The 26887-nt window shown below is 47.6% G+C and overlaps 1 protein-coding gene across 1 annotated transcript in view; it reads right to left on the bottom strand.

Moving 5' to 3' along the window:
• The window catches only part of LOC122934154 (L-gulonolactone oxidase-like), a 123319-nt gene extending 100132 nt beyond the window's left edge, over positions 1-23187 (bottom strand). Inside the window, exons 1-4 of the mRNA XM_044289397.1 lie at positions 23065-23187; positions 20005-20106; positions 18892-19017; positions 7489-7583 (exon numbers count right to left, since the gene is read on the bottom strand). Coding sequence (XP_044145332.1) covers positions 7489-7583; positions 18892-19017; positions 20005-20106; positions 23065-23067 — 326 coding nt within the window. The 5' untranslated portion in view covers positions 23068-23187. The remainder of the gene's footprint in view (positions 1-7488; positions 7584-18891; positions 19018-20004; positions 20107-23064) is intronic.
• Positions 23188-26887: the final 3700 nt, after the last annotated feature.

Below are 26887 nucleotides of genomic sequence, written 5' to 3'. Positions count from 1 at the left end.
GGCTGCCTGCTGACCATTCCCTGGATGTACAAGTGCCTGATGTCATGATCCACTACCAAAGACTGATTGGGTGGTGGAGCATCAAAAACGTCTCCTCAACACTAAGGAGATTGTTCAGGAGCGCATGGAAAATGCCCGAGAACGACAGCAGAGAGACTATGACCTGGCTGCTCATGCGGAACCTCTAGCTCTAGGAGACATGGTGTGGTTGAAGAATAACCATCGAACCAGTAAATTGGACAGTAAGTGGGAAAAGATTCCCTATGTCATTTCTGCTATCCCTTATGCTGAGGCCCACATTTATAAAATTTCCAGAGAAGGTAAAGGCTCTCAAGTTGTACATAGAAATCATTTAAAACCCAGCATAGAAGGGGAACTTGCAGCAGAGGACATTGAGCTGGAGTCTCCTGAGCCCGAATTGCCAGCCCAACCTGCTGATCCTATGCAGGCTGTTGAGAACCTGATACATGACAAAGAGCCACTTCATTGGTTTCTCACACCCTGGTTAAACTTGGTGGTACCAGCTCCAGTTCCTGCTAGTCCTCAACCCCAGGATGACCTGCCCCAGAGGGCACCTGAAACAGCTCCAGAGCCTGTGGACTCCTGTGACCCTCCTGAACTAAGGCAGGAAGAACCTCTGCCAGTAAGGAGGTCCACGCGGTCTACCAAGGGGCACCCACCTGTGAGATTTGGAGACTATATTTTGGGGCCAGGTAGCCCCTCCCGGGAAACCCCTGTTTAACCATTTATAAGACCCGGGTACGGACTCATTTTGTTCTTTGAGCCTCCAGGAACTTATGTTATATTTACATTTTCTATCATTATGGACTATCCTGGTTATCCTTGACACGCTGTACCAGGTCAGCGCCCCCTGTTCCCTTATACTATCTTGAGAGAAGAGAACGAAGCCCCTTTTTCACCGCACTTTTCCAGTGGAGCTGCTTGATATGTTTATACTGCTAAAGTGGTGATAACTGTATATGCCTGTTTTCCGTTTTGTCTTTCAGGTTGCAGTTTCCAGCTGGGGGGCCCCTTATGTTGCGCCGAGGACGGGCAACATCATAGCAACGGGGTATGTAGTGTCCCACTAGGTAAAGGTGGGCACTACACAAGGGTTAATATGACTATTGTATTAATGTGATGTTTTTATGTTTATTTCCCTGTGTTATCTGGGTAGCAGGCCTATTAGGGTGTATTTCAGCCTCCTAGACACTAGAGGGAGCTAGAGAGCCCTTAGTATATATAGTTAGGCCCAGACAGGGAAGGGCAGTGCATTCCAGGAGGCTAGTAAGTGCAGTCTAGCCTGCCTGAAGTTCCTAAGCCTCAGTTAGCTCAGAAGATTCACCCCAAGAGAAGAGTTTACCTCCTGGGAGAAAACAAGTTCCCTAACCAGAGCAGAGCAGAGCCATTGTTCCAGCTAGACAAGTAAGCTGAAGGGCAGAAGGATCATTAACTTGAAGCAAGGGATATATACCTGAGGAGGATTGCTACCAAGGATAAAATCCAGCATTAGGGCCTTGGGATACAGACAGCCAAGATATCTGAGGAATAGTTCAGCCTGGTCTGTGAGTGTTGATTTTACCCTCTGCTGTCTTGCAAAGAACATTACCTGCCATTAACATAAATCCTGCTATTGATTGCTGCTGGAAATTGGAACTGAATTCAAATTGTATAAAGTTGAACTGTTTCCAGTAAAGAAAAGTTTGGTTCACCACAAACTGTGTCCCTCACTTATTACTACTACCAATCGGTACAGGCACTGGCGTCACGAATCTTAAAGGGACCTTGCCCCAGGCACATTAAACACCTGCAACATCCAGGGCACCTCATCCACCATCCGGCCTGGTCCCTAAATACAGAGTGTGCCCCAGAGGATCTCTGTGCCAGCCTCTCTATCACTGCTGTACGCCTGCCCAGGGTCTCCCTACAAACTGTGAGTAACCCTCGTTTGCCCATTAACTGTGACCTCACATCGCAATACCCTGCAGGTCGGCGTACTGCACAGAGCATGCGCCAACCCCTATACAAAACAGGATCACAACAAAAAGAAGAGAGCAAAGCAAGCATTGGCCACTCCAGAAGACAAGAACATGATGGGATCACAACAAAAAGAAGAGCTCAGAGTGAGCATCTTCTGCTCCGCAAAACAAGAACATGACAAGTCAAAGCTGGAAAAACATAAAAAAAATTACCTTTCAACAAGTTGATTCCTGTCAATTTAAAATTGCAATGTAAAATAAAAAAATCTGTGCAAAATTTACAGATTCATTGGGGCATAACAATGGTGGTTACAATTGGGAAGATTGAGCCCAGAAGGGAGCCCCGGGTTCAAATTGGCCTACAGGAGGTCGGGAGCATGCTGATAGCATCCCCATCCCAGGCAGGTGGGGCATCTAGTATACTTGATAGCCCAGAGTGTGGACAAGGAGTTAATATCTACTATACCTATGGTCCAGAGTGGTAAAAATCAGGGGGGTAGCTAAGGGCTCATGGGCCCTGGTGCAAGAGTTCAGCGAGGGCCCCCCTTCCCTCAGTGCTTTGTGGCCATGGACATAGCCTTTGTACCGAATGAGGCAAAAATTGAAAAGGCCACCTTCCCTCCAGCCAGAGGTGTAACTTGACCAACATGCACTTTCTGGGCTCCTGGATCCGGTAGCGATTGCTACCTCTAAACCCCTTATGGTTACGCCCCTGATAAAAGTGTTAACATCTACTATTCCTGGTGGTCCATACTCCACAGTGGTTGAAGAATTAACATTTACTATCCCTGGTGGTCCAGGGTGGTTAAGGGTTTAACATCTACAATCTCTAGTTGTCCAGAGTAGTTTAGGAGTAATCATCTACTACTATCCCTAATGGTCAAGAGTAGTTTAGATGCTAACATCTACTTTTCCTGGTGGTCCAGGGTGGTTAAGGGTTTAACATCTACAATCCCTAGTGGTCCAGAGTAGTTTAGGAGCTAGGATCTACTACTACTATCCCTAGTGGTCAAGAGTAGTTGAGATGCTAACATCTACTATTCCTGGTGGTCCAGAGTGGTTGAAGAATTAACATCTACTATCCCTGGTGGTCCAGGGTGGTTAAGGGTTTAACATCTACAATCTCTAATTGTCCAGAGTAGTTTAGGAGCTATCATCTACTACTATCCCTAATGGCCCAGAGTAGTTTAGAAGCTATCATCTACTACTATCCCTAACGGTCAAGAGTAGTTTAGATGCTAACATCTATTATCCCTGGTGGTCCAGGGTGGTTAAGGGTTTAACATCTACAATCCCTAGTGGTCCAGAGTAGTTTAGTAGCTAGGATCTACTATTCCTAGTGGTCAAGAGTAGTTGAAGAATTGATTTCTACTATCCCTAGCGGTCCAGATTGGTTGAAGAATTAATATCTACTATCCCTGGTGGTCTAGAGTGGTTCAGATGCTAACATCTGCTATCTCTGATGGTCCAGGGTGGTTGAAGAATTGACTTCTACTATCCCTGGTGGTTCACAGTAGATCAGGGGTTAGCATCTACCATTAGACTAACTCTAAGGTTCTGTTCACATGTGCAGTATGGAAGCTATGACGGTCTGCTGTGCCGAGTTCGCCCAATTCCCCTGTTGTCAGGCTGCGACACAGATCTGCAAAAAATTATGCATTCTGTGCAATTTTAGCGAATAACGCTTCATGTGAAAATTTCACATACAGGCCGTCCTGACCATGTCGTTTTATGAAAATAAAAGATGTGTGGATGTATATAGAGATACCAATACTTATAATATATAGGATAAAAACATATATATATATAAGATCTACATAAAAGATTAAAAGATTATACACACAGATAGGATCACTACATAACGTCTCGAGTGCCTAAGAGACTGTATTCTGCAGTATCGCACACGATATAGTGTGGTAAAGTGGGGCAAATCAATAGGTAAAATCTGTTTAAAAGGATACCAATACATATATTGAAACAATGTGGTATCGTAGGTTTATTTACTCACTTCATGAGGGGGGCGGTTTTACCAGGATAAGCATAATACACCTGTAAACCAAACACCCCCCCAGCCTGGATCGCTTCTAGAGTTTTAACGGATGAAGGCAGCCAATCACACGGGTGCTTCTCTTCAAAGGTCTTTATTACATGTACATATAAATCTGGCTCAACGCGTTTCGGGACAGGCACGTCCCTTCATCAGGAGCAATAGTGTCCCTGTCTGTGGTCACAGGTATTTATACCCTAAGTTTATTTTTGAAATGTTTGTTAAAATGGCCACTAATTGTCAAAAAGGCACCAAAAAACGGAAAAAGGGCGCCAAAATTGCGTCAGGGGACCGCCCATATGGGAAAGAAGGCTCTGCTGTGCCGACATTTCTAGGTCCAGCTGTATGATGTTACTGGCCACTTCCGTGTTAATCATTTACTTTTTTCCCCCTATAATGTCGGCATGTGGTGTCACAGAGGTATACGGTTTTCCAGGAAGGTGAGTGCCGCAGCTCACCTCTCACTGTAACTGCTATAGAAAAATGAAAGCCGATCAATGGGAAGAAGCTGGAGACCGGACAACACAGTCCCTGCCGAGCAGAAACCGAGATGGAAATTGACAGCGAGCGCCGACAGCTGCCGACAAGACAAGATGATGTTCTACAGACGTCCCTGATGTCTCCACTATGACTCAGTGCAGTCCTATGTAACACAGTGATAACTCTCTGAGTACAGATCATGTAGTAGATGTTATCTGCAGTCCTATGTAACACCACAGATAACACAGTGATAACTCTCTGAGTACAGATAATGTAGTAGATGTCACTTGCAGTCCTAGGTAACACCACAGATAACACAGTGATAACTATCTGAGTACAGATCATGTAGTAGATGTTATCTGCAGTCCTATGTAACACAATAGATAACACAGTGATAACTATCTGAGTACAGATAATGTAGTACATGTCACTTGCAGTCCTATGTAACAGCACAGATAACACAGGGATAACTCTCTGAGTACAGATAATGTAGTAGATGTCACCTGCAGTCCTATGTAACACCACAGATAACACAGTGATAACTCTCTGAGTACAGATAATGTAGTAGATGTCACCTGCAGTCCTATGTAATGGCACAGATAACACAGTGATAACTCTCTGAGTACAGATAATGTAGTAGATATCACCTGCAGTCCTATGTAACACCACAGATAACACAGTGATAACTCTCTAAGTACAGATAATACAGTAAATGTCACCTGCAGTCCTATGTAACACCACAGATAACACAGAGATAACTCTGAGTACAGTGTGGTAGATGTCACCTGCAGTCCTATGTAACACCACAGATAACACAGTGATAACTCTCTGAGTACAGATAATGCAGTAGATGTCACCTGCAGTCCTATGTAACACCACAGATAACACAGTGATAACTCTCTGAGTACAGATAATGCAGTAGATGTCACCTGCAGTCCTATGTAACACCACAGGTAACACATTGTTATCCTACTGTACCATGACTGCTGCCACATGACAAACTCAGCAACACTGCGCCTGTAATGTGTGGCTGAGCTGTATAGCCATGGTCTCCTGCATAGACTGATAATTACAGATTTCTTGCAGTGTGCCCCCCTTCCTCTTTTATATTGTGCAGTCATCCCCCCCCCCCCCATCCCTACAGTGATATTCGGGGGCTCCCATTCCCAAAACAATCCTATATCTGCTGAATGATACATTTCCCCCTACTATTTCCCTTTGCCTAATCTTTGGCTTGTTCCCAGCATCCTGACATTGGGCTCACATGGGGGGGCACATGGTCCATGATGAAAAGTCAGTCGATACCTGCAGGTATTTATCGGCACATCTGATGTCTGCTGACAGATGGGGGGTCAATTGCGGTAAGGTAAAAGCATGATCACTGTACCCCAATATTTGAATCTGCTCCCCAGCGCCCCTCATCAGGACCCCTCCTCATTAATGGTTCAGTTACTTGCAGTTTAGAATATTTCATTCCTGTAGTGTGATCATCCCTCCCTACACTGACTGACTTCCCACTTAGCTGCTGATACAGCTATCAGCAGAAAATCTGAACAAGCAGAGCTGCAGTGTAAAGCACAGGGGAGCGACAAGCTCTCTGAAAAAACTGGAGGATGTTGCAGTGTACAGGATCACGGTAGCTGCAGTCAGAAGGACCTGTGTGCTTTACATGAGGAGAAGCCAAACGAGCCAAAGTACTGCAGCTAAATCCCCAACATGCTCATTTCACTTCTATGGGAGTCTCAAGAGCAGCCAGGCAAGTGTGCATGCTGGGAGTTGTAGTTTGCAACAGCTGAAGTGCCAGAGGATGCTGATCTCTGTCCTACAGTAACCACTCCATACACTTACCTCCTCACTACCTGGTTCCATCGTCTTCAGCTTTGTCACTGCCGCCTGACATTGTGGTGACCAGAGCTGAAGAGGATCTGACCCAGGGGATGAGAAGTGGTCAGCAAATGTTAAGGTCTAGTCTAGGGAGGTTCTGATCTGGGATCTAAATTAATATAAGGGCCAGGTGTAGAGGTCTGGGGGTCTTAAATGGTTACTAACATTTCACATTACTTTGCATAAATCAATAATAGTACAAGAATCTTTGTAATATATTATATCAGAGAAAAAGCCTCTTTTTCCACTTATCTGCTACTTTACACCCCACGATCTCCTATTACGAGAGATGAACTGTCAGCTCGCTAAATTATCAGATTACATGCTGTCCGGAAGTCTATGGAGATGGGGGGGGGGGAGGGGGGGTGAGATGGCAGTCTGTCTCAAGATGTAAAGTGTTAGTTTAGGGGAGTAAAAGAGCTGATAAGTGGAAAAAGAAACATTTTTCTTTGATAAGATATATTTAAACATTTCTTACCTTCACTTGTACTACTGCTGTGTGAAAAGTTACTGGACATTTAAAAAAATTTAAGGGTCTAGATCAGGGATGGCCAAAACTACAACTCCCAACATGCCTTGACTGCCTACAGCTATCAGAGTACAGCAGGGCATGGTGGGAGTTGTAGTTTTACAACAGATGGAGAACTGCAGATTGGCTATCCCTGGTCTAGATTGATTGATGTGACAAAATTTAGGGGTTTGGTCTGGGGGGGCCTTAATTTATGTAGGGATCTGATTGGGTATGAATTCATTTGGTGGTCTGCTCTGGGGTCTTAATTAATTAAGGGGTCTGGTCTGAGGGGTCTAAGTTAATTTAAGAGTAAGAGGATCTTAATTTAGGGGTCTGGTATGGGGTCAGGATTTATTTTGGGGGCTTAATTTATTTAAGGGTCTAATCTGGGGTAGTTAATTTAAGGGTCTAATCTGAGGGTCTGGACTCATTTTGATGTCCGGTCTGAGTCCAGATATTATTTTGGGGTCTGGAAATTGCATAGTTAAGAAATGGCAGATTAGGAAGTCAGAACTGGCACAGGAATCCCTGTACAGGTTTCTTTCCCTAGAATACATGTGTTGTACGGTATGGGGCGGAGCACTTACTTAGACAATGCCATCCCGTTCTGGTTGAGGACATCATTCACCTGGCTCAGGAGGATCCCGGCCTCCACTGTCACCTGCTTCTTATCCTTGTCAAGCTGTGGAAATAAAGACAGGAGATCCATGAGAATGGGAGATCGGTCACCATGATGATCTGGAATCAGCAAAAATCACCAAAACTCTTGTAGTGTCCCACTGCTAAAAGGCTTAAACATGTCATAATTCATTTTATACATTTCCTGTGTGAGGGGCAGTAAAGAGTTAACATGCCTTAGCGCCCATCACTACCTTGGTCTGTTTCCACCCTCCTCATGGGGAGGAGTGAGTTAGTCACCATCTGAACAGTGCGAGGAAGAAAAGCACAGTCCTCAGAACAGCCAGAAGAGGCAAAGATGTAGAGAAAAGTGGAGAAAATGACAAAAGAGAACCTGTAAAGTATACCAGTGTTGAGAGGAGGCGCATGAAGATGCTCTGTGGAGATAATCTGTCTAAAAGGACTTTTGGACTCCATAGCTAATTTGCTCATGAGATATAATTCCTGAACATATTTTATAGGCAGAATAGATGATAAAGGCCCACATCTTGCTAAGGACATTGTGTATTTGTTTACTGTGAGCACAGCAACCTGAGAAAGGGACAGGACTAAGTCTGTCACGTAGACTTCAGTGAGAAGTGTTGAACCTTTATTTCAAGATGCTTAAATGTGGGATAGGGATGTGCTGAGTGAGGAATACTGCTTCAGAGAAATCTTGGCATGTTAACTCCTCTTGCAGCCATGTAACTGTAAGAAGTGTGTACTAGAACTGCCAGTCCAGGCCTGCCGAGAACTGAACTGCTGTACAGGAACTTGACTCATCAGTAAAGAACTGTTCCACTGCTACATCAGCCTCCTCCTTGTCTACACCGCCATCTACTACTAACAGCTGCCAGGAGCCCTGCCTTACACCTGACAAATTATCACCACCAAGGGCCCCCCAAAGGACCCCAGGCAGGAGGACCCCCAGAACCAGGGTGTGTCCCGGAGGGAAGAACCCTTCTTATCACTGCACAGTGCAGGGTGCGGGGGAGGAGTGAGTAACTACAACCACCATTTCTGCTGCTATCACTCCTATCCTCTCCGCTCTCCCCTGTGACTTGCTGCACTCTGATGACTGCTCTACATCCATTAGGATCTTCCCATAAAATCAGCACACGGTCTCCTAAAATCCTCTGTGCTGCTGGGAGAGACCCTTCTCCTTCCACTATGTAACCTTCTCCTCTTCTGCAGTCACGTCTTCACTAACATCACCCCATGAGAGGACCGGTCAGTGGATAGTCCTCTCCTGAAATACTCTGTGCTGCTGAGCTCTATCTCTTCAGTTTGCTGGCTGGATCTGATGACATCTGGCGGTAACGTGGCGGCACTTCCAGCTCCGAGGCCATAAGTGGATCTTTTTAGAGGCGTCTGAAGCTCATTCACGTCAAGCACGACATCTGCCCAATTACGAGCCCCTGATGTTTCTCTCGCTGCGGCCGCACCCCCCCCCCCCAAGGTAATAGCGAGAGCTTCCCGAGCGCAGTAATGGACTGCACCTGCACCAAGTGCCTTATAGAAAAGTAATAGAACATAATGGTGCCCCCCTCCCCCACACAGCGGGGCCAGGTGCTGGATAATAATGTTACCGGAGGAGTCAATGGATCCTTGGACACATACTTGTGTCCATGTGTATATAAGCTCGGTATCTTCAGCAGAAGATCACCGTAAGGCCTCTTGCACACGACCGTATGTATTTTGGGTCCGCAAAAAACGGATCCGCAAAAAATACGGATGACGTCCGTGCGGAACGGAACAGCTGGCCCCTGCAAAAAAACCGGAACGGACACGGAAAGAAAATAAGTGCGTGTGCAAGAGGTCTGTCACGCAGAGAATTAGGCCTTTGAATGGAAAAAATGATATTTTTAAGAAGCCATTGAGCTCTTTTGTGGCAGCGAGACTCGGAGCGAGCGGCTTTATTTCCTAAGACGGACTCATCCCCGAGAAATGATTTATTTAAACAGAAGGAAGGAATAAAAAGGGCAAATTAAATGAGACTTTGTGTTTGAATAGAACTTATGTAGAAGGATCTGTCCAGGAGCGGCATGAATCATATCAGGGGGAACGTGCGGGAAGAGTTATTAATCCCCAGTGTGGTAGATAGGAGGGGGGGGGGGGGTAGGCGCTCTCCATGTCTCTTATAACAAGTAGGAGCCATTAGGATGAGCGGCGCCTCCTTGCCCGGAATCTAATCAGCAGAGGGACACGACACAAAGCTAAGCGCCATCACCGACACAAAGCTGTGAAAAGTTTTGAATGCCCTCTAAGTATAGAAGTGGTATGTACTGATGAGGGTCTGCAATTCACTTCTCTGCCATTAGGGGGAGCCATTGTGCTGTACAACAAACAGGGTCCGTCCAGCCACAGGATAGGTGCAAGTCTCATCTCTGGGGGTCCCTTAAACCCCCGATCATCCAGGTGAAGTAGCCACCGGCCACCACAACCAGGTGGGAAGCGAATGGGAGTTGGAAGTTACACCTATGAGACATTTAGCGCATACCATGGGAATATCCCTTTAAGTCCTGTCTCCAGTGGTAGATGAAGAAACTGGATTATGGACATGTTGAGTCCTCTAGAAAGAGACATGCCTTGTAGACACTCTCCTCTCATAGTTGCCCTCCCTGACCTACAGGGCTCTTGTGCACATCCAGTGTGCCCACCCCGAGCGTCTCAGATATGGGGATGTAAAGTTCATACATGTGGGGTATACTAGTGCACCTCAATCAATTAGAATATCATCGAAAAGTTGATTTATTTCAGTAATTCAATTCAAAAAGCGAAGGTCACATATTCTAAAGATTCATTACACATAGAGTGATCTATTTCAAGGGTTTATTTCTTTTAATGTTGATGAAAACCCAAAAATCTGTGTGTCAGAAAATTAGAATATTGTGAAAAATGTCAATCTTGAAGACTCATTGTGTCACACAAAACACCTGCAAAGGTTTCTTAAGCCTTTTAAGTGGTCCATCAGTCTGGTTCAGTAGGCTCCACAATCATAGGGAAGACTGCTGACTTGACAGTTGTCCAGAAGACAGTCATTGACATCCTCCTCAAGGAGAGAAAACCACAAAAGGTCATTGCTGGCTGTTCACAGAGTGCTGTATCCAAGCATATTAATGGAGAGTTCAGAAAACATGTGGTAGAAAAAGGTGCACAAGGAACAAGGATAACAGCAGCCTCGAAAGGATTCTCAAGAAAAGGCCATTCAAGAATTTGGAGCAGATTCACAAGGAGTGGACTGCATCTTGAGTCAGTGCTCCAAGAGTTACCACACACAGACGTATCCAGGATATGGGATACAACTGCCTCATTCCTTGCGTCAAGCCTTGCGTCAACTTCAGAAGCGTCTTACCTGGGCTATGGAGAAGAAGGACTGGACTGCTGATCAGTGGTCCAAAGTCCTGTTTTCAGATTAAAGTACATTTTGCATTTCATTTGGAAGGCCTCAGAGTCTGGGGGAAGAATGGAGAGGCCACAATCCAAGAAGCCTGAGGTCCATGTCAAATTTCCACAGTCATTGGTGGTTTGCGAAGCCATGTCATCTGCTGGTGTTGGCCCACTGTGTTCTATCAAGTCCAAGGTCAGCGCAGCCATCTACCAGGAAATCCTAGAGCACTTCATGCTTCCCGCTCTGACAAGGTTTATGGAGATGCTGATTTCATTTTCCAGCAGGACTTGGCACCTGCCCACACCCCCAAAAGTACCAGTACCTGGTGTAATAACCATGATATCACTGTGCTTGATTGGCCAGCAAACTCTCCTGACCTAAACCTCATAGAGAATCTATGAGAGGCACCAGACCCAACAATGAAGATGAGCTGAAGGCCTCTATCAAAGCAACCTGGACCTCCATACCCCCTCAGCAGTGCCACAGGCTGATCGCCTCCATGCCACATTGAGGTAGGAGACCTGACCAGGTATTGAGGAGATACACTGGACAGACTTATCAGGAGGCCAACATTTCTGTATTAGAAGTCATTTTTGATTGGTCTTCTATAATATTCTAATCTTCTGAGATCCTGACTTTTGGGTTTTCATTAGCCGTAAGCAATAATCAATAGTAAAAGAAATAAACTGTTGAGATAGATCACTGTGTGTGCAGAATATGTGAACTTCACTTTTTAGAATTAATTACTGAAATAAATTGACTTTAAAATGATATTGTACATTATTGAGAAGCTCTGATATAGGAATCTGACCGACTGCAGTGTACAGATTGGACGGAGATGTCTCCATATTGCCCCCGGTGGTCACCAGTGATACTACATTGCTCCTCATATTTTAGTTTCCCCCTGATCTGGGACCCTGTGACATTGTTATATATGGTCCCATCATGATTTGCCAGCAATATGTGGGGGATGGGCTTTCTCTATTGAACTTATGTCCCTCCGAACCGGTACTGATGTGTAAATCACTGCGCAGATACATTCTAATATAAAGAGATGTCACGCCTCCGCGTGTAGAGGATTAAGTATTGACCGGTTCCATCCATCACTTTGTCTTTTATTCTGCATTTTCCTGACTTGCGGATAAAGCTGGAGAATAATCAGCGTCTAAATACTACCTGTTATGCCCCATAACGTTCGGGGAGTGTTGGCTCTACATGCATGGCGGGTCCACTCTGCCTTTGACCATTTTTGGTGCCATAATGGTCTTCCCCCATAGGCTGATTTTAATTAGTCTCAGTATAAAGCTGTGGCTGCTCTCACTACATTCATTGGAAGCCGTCTGGCACAAGGAGAGGTATGGAGTGGGCTCGGCATGCATGTTGGTACCTGCATCCCTTGTAATGGAGGCCATTATGGCACCAAAAATGGTAAAAGGCAGAGTGGACCCGGCATGTATGTGGAGCCAACACTCCCTGAACTTTATGGCGGTCATTATGGAGCATAACAGGTAGTATTTAGTGTTAGGACCCGTCTTACAGAGATCGCCTTGACGTCCGGCAGACGGGCTCAGATGGTTTTGTACAAAATGCGTATGCCAAGCATCTCACTTTATAAATAAGCATTAGCACCATAATATGTTTTGTGACTATAGTATTGTTATACTTTATCTGGTTTGCAAAGTGCTGCTGCATTCCCCCCTTTTTTCTCATATAACAGTGACATCCACAGTGCTCTCATAACAGTGACATCCACAGTGCCCCCATAACAGTGACATCCACAGTGCCCCCATAACAGTGACATCCACAGCGCACCCATAACAGTGACATCCACAGTGCACCCATAACAGTGACATCCACAGTGCCCCCATAACAGTGACATCCACAGTGCCCCCATAACAGTGACATCCACAGTGCCCCCATAACAGTGACATCCACAGTGCACCCATAACAGTGACATCCACAGTGCCCCCATAACAGTGACATCCACAGTGCTCCCATAACAGTGACATCCACAGTGCCCCCATAACAGTGACATCCACAGCGCCCCCATAACAGTGACATCCACAGCACCCCCATAACAGTGACATCCACAGCGCCCCCATAATAGTGACATCCACAGCGCCCCCATAACAGTGACATCCACAGTGCCCCCATAACAGTGACATCCACAGTGCACCCATAACAGTGACATCCACAGTGCCCCCATAACAGTGACATCCACAGTGCTTCCATAACAGTGACATCCACAGTGCCCCCATAACAGTGACATCCACAGCGCCCCCATAACAGTGACATCCACAGTGCCCCCATAACAGTGACATCCACAGCGCCCCCATAACAGTGACATCCACAGCGCCCCCATATCAGTGACATCCACAGTGCCCCCATAACAGTGACATCCAGCCCCCATAACAGTGACATCCACAGTGCCCCCATAACAGTGACATCCACACTGCCCCCATAACAGTGACAACCACAGTGCCCCCATAACAGTGACATCCACAGCGCCCCCATAACAGTGACATCCACAGTGCCCCCATAACAGTGACATCCACAGTGCCCCCATAACAGTGACATCCACAGGGGCCCCATAACAGTGACATCCACAGCGCCCCCATAACAGTGACCTCCACAGTTCCCCCATAACAGTGACATCCACAGTGCCCCCATAACAGTGACATCCACAGTGCCCCCATAACAGTGACATCCACAGTGCCCCCATAACAGTGACATCCACAGTGCCCCCATAACAGTGACATCCACAGTGCCCCATAACAGTGACATCCACAGTGTCCCCCATAACAGTAACATCCACAGTGCCCCATAACAGTGACATCCACAGTGCCCCATAACAGTGACATCCACAGTGCTCCCATAACAGTGTCATCCACAGTGCTCCCATAACAGTGACATCCACAGCGCCCCCATAGCAGTGACATCCACAGTGCCCCCATAACAGTGACATCCACAGTGCCCCCATAACAGTGACATCCACAGTGACCCCATAACAGTGACATCCACAGTGCCCTCATAACAGTGACATCCACAGCGCCCCCATAACAGTGACATCCACAGTGTCCCCCATAACAGTAACATCCACAGTGCCCCCATAACAGTGACATCCACAGTGTCCCCATAACAGTGACATCCACAGCGCCCCCATAACAGTGATATCCACAGTGCCCCCATAACAGTGACATCCACATAGCACCCCCATAACAGTGACATCCACAGCTGCCCCCATAACAGTGATATCCACAGTGCCCCCATACAGTGACATCCACAGTGCCCCATAACAGTGACATCCACAGTGCCCCCATAACAGTGACAATCCACAGTGCCCCCATAACAGTGACATCCACAGTGCCCCCATAACAGTGACATCCAGAGTGCCCCCATAACAGTGACATCCACAGTGCCTCCCATAACAGTGACATCCACAGATCCCCCTATCTTGACATCCACAGTGGCCCCCCATAACAGTGACATCCACAGTGCCCCCATAACAGTGACATCCACAGTGCCCCCATAACAGTGACATCCACAGTGCCCCCCATAACAGTGACATCCACAGCGCCCCATAACAGTGACATCCACAGTGCCCCCATAACAGTGACATCCACAGTGCCCCCATAACAGTGACATCCACAGTGCCCCCATAACAGTGACATCCACAGTGCCCCCATAACAGTGACATCCACAGTGCTCCCATAACAGTGACATCCACAGTGCCCCCATAACAGTGACATCCACAGCGCCCCCATAACAGTGACATCCACAGCGCCCCCATAACAGTGACATCCACAGCGCCCCCATAATAGTGACATCCACAGCGCCCCCATAACAGTGACATCCACAGTGCCCCCATAACAGTGACATCCACAGTGCACCCATAACAGTGACATCCACAGTGCCCCCATAACAGTGACATCCACAGTGCTTCCATAACAGTGACATCCACAGTGCCCCCATAACAGTGACATCCACAGCGCCCCATAACAGTGACATCCACAGTGCCCCCCATAACAGTGACATCCACACTGCCCCCATAACAGTGACAACCACAGTGCCCCCATAACAGTGACATCCACAGCGCCCCCATAACAGTGACATCCACAGTGCCCCCATAACAGTGACATCCACAGTGCCCCCATAACAGTGACATCCACAGTGCCCCCATAACAGTGACATCCACAGTGCCCCCATAACAGTGACATCCACAGTGCCCCATAACAGTGACATCCACAGTGCCCCCATAACAGTGACATCCACAGCGCCCCCATAACAGTGACATCCACAGTGCCCCCATAACAGTGACATCCACAGTGCCCATAACAGTGACATCCACATTGCCCCATAACAGTGACATCCACAGTGTCCCCCATAACAGTGAACATCCACAGTGCCCCATAACAGTGACATCCACAGTGCCCCCATAACAGTGACATCCACAGTGCTCCCCATAACAGTGTACATCCACAGTGCTCCCATAACAGTGACATCCACAGCGCCCCCATAGCAGTGACATCCACAGTGCCCCCATAACAGTGACATCCACAGTGCCCCCATAACAGTGACATCCACAGTGCCCCCATAACAGTGACCATGCCAACAGTGCTCCACATGCGCCCATAACAGTGACATCCACAGCGCCCCCATAACAGTGACATCCACAGTGGCCCCCATAACAGTGACATCCACAGTGCCCCCATAACAGTGACAATCCACAGTGCCCCCATAACAGTGACATCCACAGGCCCCCATAACAGTGACATCCACAGTGCACCCCATAACAGTGACATCCACAGTGCCCCCATAACAGTGACATCCACAGTGCCCCCATAACAGTGACTATCCCAGTGCCCCCATAACAGTGACCTCCCAAGTGCCCCCATAACAGTGACATCCACAGTGCCACCATAACAGTGACATCCACTAAGTGCACCCCCATAACAGTGACATCCACCAGTGCCGCCCCATAACAGTGACATCCACAGTGCCCCCCATAACAGTGACATCCACAGTGCCCCATAACAGTGACATCCACAGTGCCCCCATAACAGTGACATCCACATTTCCCCCCATAACAGTGACATCCACAGTGCCCCCATAACAGTGAATCCACAGTGCTCCCCATAACAGTGAACATCCACAGTGCCTCCCATAACAGGACATCCACAGTCCCAAACAGTGACATCCACAGCGCCCCCATAACAGTGACATCCACAGTGCCCCCATAACAGTGACATCCCCAGTGCCCCCATAACAGTGCATCCACAGTGCCCCATAACAGGGACATCCACAGCCCCCATAACAGTGACATCCACAGCGCCCCCCATAACAGTGACATCCACAGTGCCCCCCATAACAGTGACATCCACAGTGCCCCCATACAGTGACATCCACAGTGCACCCATAACAGTGACATCCACAGTGCCCCCCATAACAGTGACATCCACAGTGCCCCATACAGTGACATCCACATTGCCCCATAACAGTGACATCCACAGTGCCCCCATAACAGTGACATCCACAGTGCCCCATAACAGGGACATCCACAGTGCCCCCATAACAGTGACATCCACAGTGCCCCCATAACAGTGACATCCACAGTGCCCCCATAACAGTGACATCCACAGTGCCCCCATAACAGTGACATCCCACAGTGCCCCCATAACAGTGACATCCACAGTGCCCCCATAACAGTGACATCCACAGTGCCCCCATAACAGTGACATCCACAGTGCCCCCATAACAGTGACATCCACAGTGCTCCCCATAACAGTGACATCCACAGTGCCCCCATAACAGTGACATCCACAGTGCCCCCATAACTGTGACATTCACAGTGCCCCCATAACAGTGGACATCCACAGTGCCCCCATAACAGTGACATCCACAGTGCCCCCATAACAGTGACATCCACAGTGCCTCCACAGTGCCCCCATAACAGTGACATCCACAGTGCCCCCATAAACAGTGACATCCACAGTGCCCCCATAACAGTGACATCCACAGTGCCCCCATAACAGTGACATCCACAGTGCCCCCATAACAGTGAACATCCACAGTGCCCCATAACAGTGACATCCACAGTGCCCCCATAGTAACAGTGACATCCACAGTGCCCCCATAACAGTGACATCCACAGTGCCCCCATAACAGTGACATCCACAGTGTCCCCCATAAAGTACATCCACAGTGCCCCATAACAGTGACATCCACAGTGCCCCATAACAGTGACATCCACAGTGCCCCCATAACAGTGACATCCACAGTGCCCCCCATAACAGTGACATCCACAGTGCCCCCATAACAGTGACATCCACAGTGCCCCCATAACAGTGACATCCACAGTGCCCCCATAACAGTGACATCCACAGTGCCCCCATAACAGTGACATCCACAGTGCCCCCATAACAGTGACATCCACAGTGCCCCCATAACAGTGACATCCACAGCGCCCCCATAACAGTGACATCCACAGTGCCCCCATAACAGTGACATCCACAGCGCCCCCATAACAGGTGACATCCACAGTGCCCCATAACAGTGACATCCACAGTGCCCCCATAACAGTGACTCCACAGTGCCCCCATAACAGTGACATCCACAGTGCCCCCATAACAGTGACATCCACAGTGCCCCATAACAGTGACATCCACAGTGCCCCCTATAACAGTGACATCCACAGTGCTCCCATAACAGTGACATCCACAGTGCCCCCCATAACAGTGACATCCACAGTGCTCCCATAACAGTGACATCCACAGTGCCCCCATAACAGTGACATCCACAGTGCCCCCATAACAGTGAACATCCACAGTTCTCCCATAACAGTGACATCCACAGTGCCCCATAACAGTGACATCCACAGTGCCCCCATAACAGTGACATCCACAGTGCTCCCATAACAGTGACATCCACAGCGCCCCCATAACAGTGACATCCACAGTGCCCCCATAACAGTGACATCCACAGTGCCCCATAACAGTGACATCCACAGTGCCCCCATAACAGTGACATCCACAGTGCTCCCATAACAGTGACATCCACAGTGCTCCCATAACAGTGACATCCACAGCGCCCCCATAACAGTGACATCCACAGTGCCCCCATAACAGTGACCTCCACAGTGCCCCCATAACAGTGACATCCACAGTGCCCCCATAACAGTGACCTCCACAGTGCCCCCATAACAGTGACCTCCACAGTGCCCCCATAACAGTGACATCCACAGTGCCCCCATAACAGTGACCTCCACAGTGCCCCCATAACAGTGACATCCACAGTGCCCCCATAACAGTGACATCCACAGCGCCCCCATAACAGTGACATCCACAGTGCCCCCATAACAGTGACCTCCACAGTGCCCCCATAACAGTGTCATCCACAGTGCCCCCATAACAGTGACATCCACAGTTCCCCCATAACAGTGACATCCACAGTGCCCCCATAACAGTGACATCCACAGGGCCCCCATAACAGTGACATCCACAGTGTCCCCATAACAGTGACATCCACAGTGTCCCCATAACAGTGACCTCCACAGTGCCCCCATAACAGTGACATCCACAGTTCCCCCATAACAGTGACATCCACAGCGCTCCCATAACAGTGACATCCACAGTGCTCCCATAACAGTGACATCCACAGTGCCCCCATAACAGTGACATCCACAGTGCCCCCCATAACAGTGACATCCACAGTGCCCCCATAACAGTGACATCCACAGTGCCCCCATAACAGTGACATCCACAGCGCCCCCATAACAGTGACATCCACAGTGCCCCCATAACAGTGACATCCACAGCGCCCCCCATAACAGTGACATCCACAGTGCCCCCATAACAGTGACATCCACAGTGCCCCCATAACAGTGACATCCACAGCGCCCCCATAACAGTGACATCCACAGTGCCTCCATGAGGACAGTTCGCACCTTTATTACTCGGTTCATTTTATCCATCCGTATCATGAAATCGTCGGTGCAGGCGATGTCCGAGGGCGAGTGCCCGCCCCCCACCACCTTCACCCTCTTACTCCGCTGCCGGGCCAGGTCCAGGATCTGAGGAGAAAGGAAAGAAATCTCATTACTGCCGCCTTCTATCCATGAGACAAGAAGTGTTGTCATAGGGACAATGACGGCCGTGTGTAAGATCCTAAGTCACTGGAAAATAAGAAATTCTGCAACTTTCCTATACACATTGTAATTCTGTTCCTCAACATTTTCAAGATCTCTGCCTGTCAGTGAACGGAAACATCTATACAGCTGAGGGTTTGTTACAGTTGTATCCAGTCTGGGTAATCCTCCCAGCACACATCTCCCTAGTGTCCTGACAGTTTGTTACAATGTATCAGTCTGGAGTCCAGAGGGCTGTCAAGGCTGAATGCAATTGTAGCAAACCCTCAGCTGCCAGAAGCAGAGGGTTGTTCCTCACCATTTTCAAGATCTCTGCTTGCTGTTTGTGAATGGACATGTTCTTGTGTAGAAACAGAGGCTGATTCTCTACACAGCTAATGCAGCTGAGGGTTTGTTACAGTTGTGTCCAGTCCAGGTAATCCTCTATAACAGGGATGCCCAACATGCGGCCCTCCAGCTGTTGCAAAACTACAACTCCCAGCATGCCTAGACAGCCTGCAGCTATTAAGGCATGCTGGGAGTTGTAGTTTTGCAACAGCTGGAGAGACGCAGGAGGAGCATCCCTGCTCTATAAGCTTAATAAATCAGCAGCACAAATCTCCCTGGTAGTTTGTTACAATGTATCAGGGCAGGGAAACTGTATCTGTCTGGAGTCCAGAAGGTGGATGCAATTGTAGCAAACCCTCAGCTGCCAGAGAGGAGAGCAGAGAAAGCGCAGAATGGGGATCACTCCTGACAGGAGTCCATGTCCACCATCGGGAGAGAACCCCAGTGCAGGAGACTGGAGACCTCAGAAGGACAGGACATGTTGGGAGTTGTAGTTGCACTAATATTTGGAAAGGACATACACTGAGGTTGTGGCCCCCAGGATGACATAATGGGCGTCCGTTCCTCCAGGGACCCTGCACTTACCTCTTTCACTTCTTCCACAGAGGTAGGTTGGAAGTAGAGTTCGGGGCTTGATCCGTAGGTCTCAGCCCAGTTTTGGAACGTGTATCCTCCCCGACCCAACACCTAAAATCAGACAGAGAAATCACCGGATATTTGCGGACATTGATGAGGATGGCGACTTTAGCTTTAGGGACGTTACACATTACTCGGGGTACTTCCCCTTTAAGAGCGTCCATGATGCAATCTCACTAAGAGACCCTGCTCAGCCATATGAAAGCTCTGCTGGAGATGTCACCATGACAGGTCCAAAGATTAACGAGCAATGCAGAATTACCCTGCCAATCACTGCCTATTGGAAAATCAATGGCTGCATATGTGCCAGGCGGGATAAGTGATGGGGCGATGCCCGACCTCTGCAGAAGATATCATTCAGAGGTTCATTCTGGTCATAAAGCTGGAGAATGACAGAGAACACGGCCGTGTCCATATATTAAACGGCTCCTCTACCCGAGAACTGCTGACGCCTTATAGCTGCGGCAATCAATTGTACGGCGCGGAGCAATCTGTTATACGCCGCGCTGCAAAGACCGGGCTGAGGCTACCGAGAGGGCAAACTGCGGCCTCAATAATATATGGAGAAGAAGGGGCGATCATTGCCGAAATCCCACACCAAGAAGGAGATGGTGGAATGAAGCCTCCTATGTATGACTGTAAGGTGGTAAATGTAAGTGATTACAATATGAGACCGAAAGAAGAGGTGCAACGGAAAGGAGGCTCTAGGACCCTGTTAGGCCGCCTCTAGCCTGGATACATGATGAGATACAGCCTCTAGCCTAGATAAAAGATGAGAAACGGCCTCTAGCCCGGAAACAAGATGAGATACGGCCTCTAGCCTGGATGCAAGATGAGATACGGCATCTATCCTGGATACATGTTGAGATTCGGCCTCTAGCCTGGATACAGGATGAGATATGGCCTCTAGCATGGATACAAGATGAGATACGGCCTCTAGCCTGGATATAGAATGAGATACAGCCTCTAGCCTAGATAAAAGATGAGAAACGGCCTCTAGCCCGGAAACAAGATGAGATACAGCCTCAAGCCTGGATGCAAGATGAGATACGGCATCTATCCTGGATACATGTTGAGATTCGGCCTCTAGTCTGAATACAGGATGAGATATGGCCTCTAGCATGGATACAAGATGAGATACTGCCTCTAGCCTGGATATAGAATGAGATACTGCCTCTAGCCTGGATACAAGATGAGATACTGCCTCTAGCCTGGATATAGAATGAGATACTGCCTCTAGCCTGGATACAAGAAGAGATACGCCCTCTAGCCTCGATACAAGATGAGATACAGCCTCTAGCCTGGATACAAGAAGAGATGCAGCCTCTAGCCTTCATACAATATGAGATACAGCCTATACTCTAGATACAAGATGAGATACAGCCTCTATCCTAGATACAAGATGAGATATGGCCTCTAGCCTGGATACAGGATGAGATCCGTCTTCTCGCTTAGATACAGGATGAGATCCGGCCTCTAGCTTGGATACAAGATGAGATACTGCCTCTATCCTGGATACAAGATGAGATACTGCCTTTATCCTGGATACAATACGAGATACAGCCTCTAGCCTGGATACAAGAAGAGAGACAGACTCTAGCCTTCATACAATATTAGATACGGCCTCTAGTCTAGATACATGATGAGATACAGCCTCTAGCCTTGTTACTAGATGAGATACGGTCTCTAGCCTAAATACACAATGAGATACAGCCTCTAGCTTGGATACAAAATGAGATATGGCCTCCAGCTTTGACACAAGGTGAGATACGGACTCTAGCCTGGATACATGATGATATACAACCTCTATCCTGGATATAAGATGAAATACTGCCTTTAGCCTGGATACAAGAAGACATACAGCCTCTAGTCTCGATACAAGGTGAGATACAGCCTCTGGCCTTGATACAAGATGAGATACGGCCTCTAGCCTGGATACAAGATGAGATATGGACTCTAGCCTGGATACAAGATGAGATACAGTTGGACATGGAGTTATACAGGTTCTATATGGTTTCCTGCAGCACATTTGCCCACCGATATTACAGCTGGGCCTGTAGGTTCTGCACATTCATACATTGGTGAAGCTGGCATCCCAGCTGGTCCCATAAATGCTGGATTGGTGATAAATCTGGCAACCGGGCAGCCAAGAATTTTTTTGTAATCTGAAGGAGACATTCCTTGGAAACCCTTGCTGTGTCTTGGTGAGTATTATCATGCTGGAAAATGCCAGTTAGAAGCCCTGCCATGAGAGGAACACATGTGGTGGCAGGATGTCCTGCACATATCACTGAGCTGTTAGTGTCCCTCATGTCATTACTAGGGGTGACCGACTGTCTTATGCGATGGCTCCCCAGATCATCACACAAGCAGATTGGGCAGTGTGTCAGTCCACAGCAAAGGTAGGATTGAAATGCTCACCATCAGGCCTCCATACTCTAACCTGACTGTCGTCTGATCCCAAACAAAACCTGGATTCGTTGCTAAAGACGGTACCGTACCAGTCCATAGGAGTCCAATTTTCTTGTTCAGAACACCACTGCAAACAACGGGGATGGTGGCAAGCTCTCAATGGGACTGTCAACTGGGAAAAATGTCTGAGTGTATCATAGAGATACAGTATGTCTAGCAGTCAATAATAACCCACAAAGAGGTACACTACCCAAAAGTAGCCTCTGAGAGACGATTTATAAGGCAGAGGGGGAAGTCATTTTATGCCCTCCTGTGGCAAGACCCAGTGTCTAATCAGTCCGCCATGTATCATTTAACTGATCCAGCAAGCTGTTCTGGCAGAGGACAACCTGTTTAAATTTGCAGGTCAACCTACCTTAAAGTGAAATGGAGCTATGGGAAACCTCAAGGCAAGAGCACTTTTTGAGACTGACAATAGAAAGTGACCCCAATGAGGACACCTTTTTACTTGGGACACATAGAGGTTCCAGCATTTAGACCACCACCAGTCAATCTAATAGAATTTTCCTACATTTCCAGTTTGCTATAGCCACTTACCATTGTTGCCCTTCAGATGATTTGGTCTGGTTCTCTTGACTCTTCTGTCAGTTATGGTAAGAGAACGTGTCCTCCTCCTCAGGGGTATTTTATCAGGTAGCATGGGGCTGTTGACTAAGCAAATGTCTCGTAACACTTCAAGGAACCTAAGTTACAGATTCATGAGACATATTACATGCCGGGTAATGGATAACTGTCTGGAAGCAACTGGCCCATGTCTACAGGGATTCCCCAGACTGGTTTTATCTTTCATCAAAATGGCTTTATAATGAGAGTGTGATCTTTGAAAAATAACTAGACCTTCCAATTGAGAGGGAAAAATATTGTGTAAGTCAACATTTGATTACATGTTATGACTCAGGGGCCTTAAGCCTGGGGTTCTACCATATTACAAGGATTGAAGGACCATTTATCGATGACTGCCATCCCTACAGAGGAATTTGGAGAAGTTGCAGGTTGCAACAGTAATAAATATTAGGTCATGTATTTGGAACTGTAAAGGAAATATCAGCATTTCCAGGGAGGTAACCATCAGTGGTGTGCTCCCTGGACCCAGACAGACTCTTGCAAAAAGGGGACTTTCTAAGGATAGTTCCTGCTTCCTCAGAGAATCATCTGTGACCATCAAAGGATCTGAGGTGTATTGTGACATTGTATGTGTGCATTTTTTGCTGGGTATTGCCGCTAGCAACGGATCACATGCGGAGGAATTGCTCCCCCGGTTATAAACACGCTAGAGTGTTTGGGGTTTTTGAGCATTTCCTCCCATTTAGGTCACTTTATTTTAGTGATTTTTCTTCCCCTCACTACAAAACCTTAACTCTCACACTGACTTCCCATCAAGTGCTCCAGTTGTTTTCTCAGGACCAAAATGTTCTCTGTCCATAGCACGAGGGATCTTGTAATAACTATATATACTGTATATAGTCAGTAAAGAAATCTCTATAATGATTGATTGATCTACAGGACTATAAATAGGTCATTCCACCAACACAGAAGAGGGTTCTTCACTGTAAGAGTAGTAACACTATAAAAACTAATGCTCCACCCACTGCACTCGGCATATTGCAGTGTATCAGTTTTGGCAGAAGTGTTCCTTTAAGGGAGATCTACACTCCATTCAACTAAAGTTTTTTTATTTGCCTTGCATAATTGAGGCTCTGTCTGTGTTTCTCCAGGTTCTGACCCTTGGCTCCATTCCTGACTATAATGCCATCTTGTCCTTTGGTCTTTCACAACCTGACTATTCTCCTGGTGGCAACCCTTGGCTCTGTTCCTGGCTACGATCCCGTCTCATAGTTTGGTCTGTCAAATTCTGACTGCTCTCTTGGGGATAACCCTTGTGTCCGTTGCTGACTACTGTACATTCTCATATCATCCTCTGGCCTGTTGCTTCCTTGCTGACCTCTCTCCTGGTGATGCCCATTAGCCCCAGTCCTACTACAATTCATCTTCTCCTTCTTCTTCTTCGTTCTCCGGTCTGTTGTATCCTGAATGTTTTCCAGGTGACAACCCTTCGTTGTTGACTATGTTCCCTTCTCATCCACTGGTCTGTTGAGTGCTGACTGCTCTCATGTTGAGGACCCTTGCCTCTGTTCCAGACTATGCCCCATCTTATCCTCTGGTCTGTCACGTTCTGACTGTTCCCCAACTGACAAACCTTGACTCTGTTCCTGACTACGATCCCATCTTTTCCCGGCTTAATGGGGGAAGAAGACTCTGCACCTCAGTCTGAGCAGCGCCAAGCGTATTATAGCTTTGAGGATCCTTTTGTCTGGTTAGAAGCCTTCAGTTCAGGATGTACTTTTACTCTCCGAGCACGTCCCGCATCCTCCATTTACTTAGCAGATCTTTACAAGGCTAAATTGAAAAGATATCAGTAAGTTTAAGCTGATGGAAAAGACCATGCTGCCTGCCCGCATTTACAAATGGTATTATAGTAGCTAATCCAGATGTAAGCACAGAGCCTCTATTCTGCAGGGGAAATGTAAAATCCTTTGGTTGAATGGAGTGTAGATCCGGATCAGATCACGTGGTATCGGATATTATCACGGTTTAACAGTGTATGGAGACTTGTCAAGAAGAATTCTGTCTGATACATGGAGATTGCTGCAATAAAGTATGGATGCTCTATAGTCAGGATTTCTTGCTTTGGCGCAATGTCTCCCTTAGGCCTCTTTCACGCGAGCGTGACAGATTGGCACAGGATGCGTTCAGTGGTAATTTTTGGGGTGGAAAAGCTCAATGTTTGGTGGAGATTGGATTGTTTGGCTTGTTTGCGTGTTGGGTTTTTGGATTTTACTTTGTAGGATGTCCACTTTCGCCTTAGCATCGACTGACCATGTGTTCTTGCACTGGCTGGTCTTCTGTGGTTTTGGAGAGCGGCCAGCAAAGGTCAATTTGTGACTTTGTATTATGACCTCCGTGCGCGCCCTGTTAAAGGGTTTGTCTCAACTCCTCAAGTTATATTTATTATGTGCATGACATTGATATAAGTAACTTACTAATGTAGATGAATTAGCAGAAATGGCTCTGGTCCCCACTATCTTACTTCTTCGTCCTCTTTATACACTGCTCGTCTCCAGGGGATTACGGCCACCGCGGTGGCCGCGATTGCGCACAGCTAGAAAAAAAGCCGGCCTTTCTGGTGGCCGGAAATTGATGTAGTCAAGGGGCGGGATTATATGATCCCAGCGCCTCATGCCTCCTCCATCAATAACAGCAGAGGTACCGCCCCCCCACTACAGCTCAGGAAGTGCCCCAGGAGCCGTGCACTGAGGACTGAAATAAGGAGGTGAGACAACCCCTTTAAGTTCTTTAATGCAACATCTTTCAAGTGCAACTCTTTAAGTGCACTGTAATGCAAGGTACCAACTAAACAGACCAGTGAGGGTGAAGTAAAAGGGGTTTATTAACAAAATAAACAAAGTCCAGGTAAATTTCACTGGGCAAACATCAGGCAAACAAAAAACAAAGGAAAGCCAGGAGTAGTCCCAATCCGTGCATAAGACTCTGTGCAACTTGCCAGGTAAACGGATGCGTCACGGAAAGTCCCGGGTCCTGGGTCCCACTGGAACGGACAGAGTCCCAGCAAACTTCAGTCAGTAGCTAGCAGTACTGACCTGCACCTGGATAAAGAAGGATAACAGTGGGCACTGACCGACCTGGGAGGCCACCTTTTATGTGCCTGCTAACAAATCCCAGGGAGCCAAGTGTCCACTCCCCATAGGTCATGATCCTGCCCTACACCTGTGTACAAGGCTTTGGTCGGTCATTAGTCAATTAGACCAATGCCGGCCCCCTAATCTACTATTCCCTTCGCTGTTTTGTGATGCGCATAAGAAGCGCATACGCGCGACCGCGTATCCCCTTGCGAACCCGTTTTCAAACGTAAATGCAGATGCACGACAGGCTCTGCGAGAGTGAGCGAGCGTGTCGACATGGACACCGGAATGGAATCCACAACAGGCAGCGGAGACAAGCTCGGCCGCAGTGTACTGCCACTAGCCCGGCCAAGCTGTCTCCGAAAGCCATGCGGTCTTCCCCACATGCGAACGCATCCCCGCGTCGGTTCGCGAAGGGGTCGGAGCTGGTGTATCAATGGAGACACGTGTAACCTGTCCCGCAGCTCCACGAGGACCCTTTTTGGTCACACCGGAGTGCGAGACAGGTGAGGATTTTACATGCACATACCGAATTATTCCAGAATTGAACCAGAAGGGACCAAAGGTAAATACAGAAATAGTTAATGCAAATAATGCAATTACTTTCTCATCTGACCGCTTGCACAAACCTGTTTGGCAACGTAAAACACTTCCTTCCC

The sequence above is a fragment of the Bufo gargarizans genome, chromosome 4 (assembly GCF_014858855.1).
Source record: "Bufo gargarizans isolate SCDJY-AF-19 chromosome 4, ASM1485885v1, whole genome shotgun sequence".
NCBI lineage: Eukaryota > Metazoa > Chordata > Amphibia > Anura > Bufonidae > Bufo > Bufo gargarizans.
The sequence above is the reverse complement of the archived record's forward strand: the minus strand, read 5'-3'. Positions and strand labels throughout refer to the sequence as shown.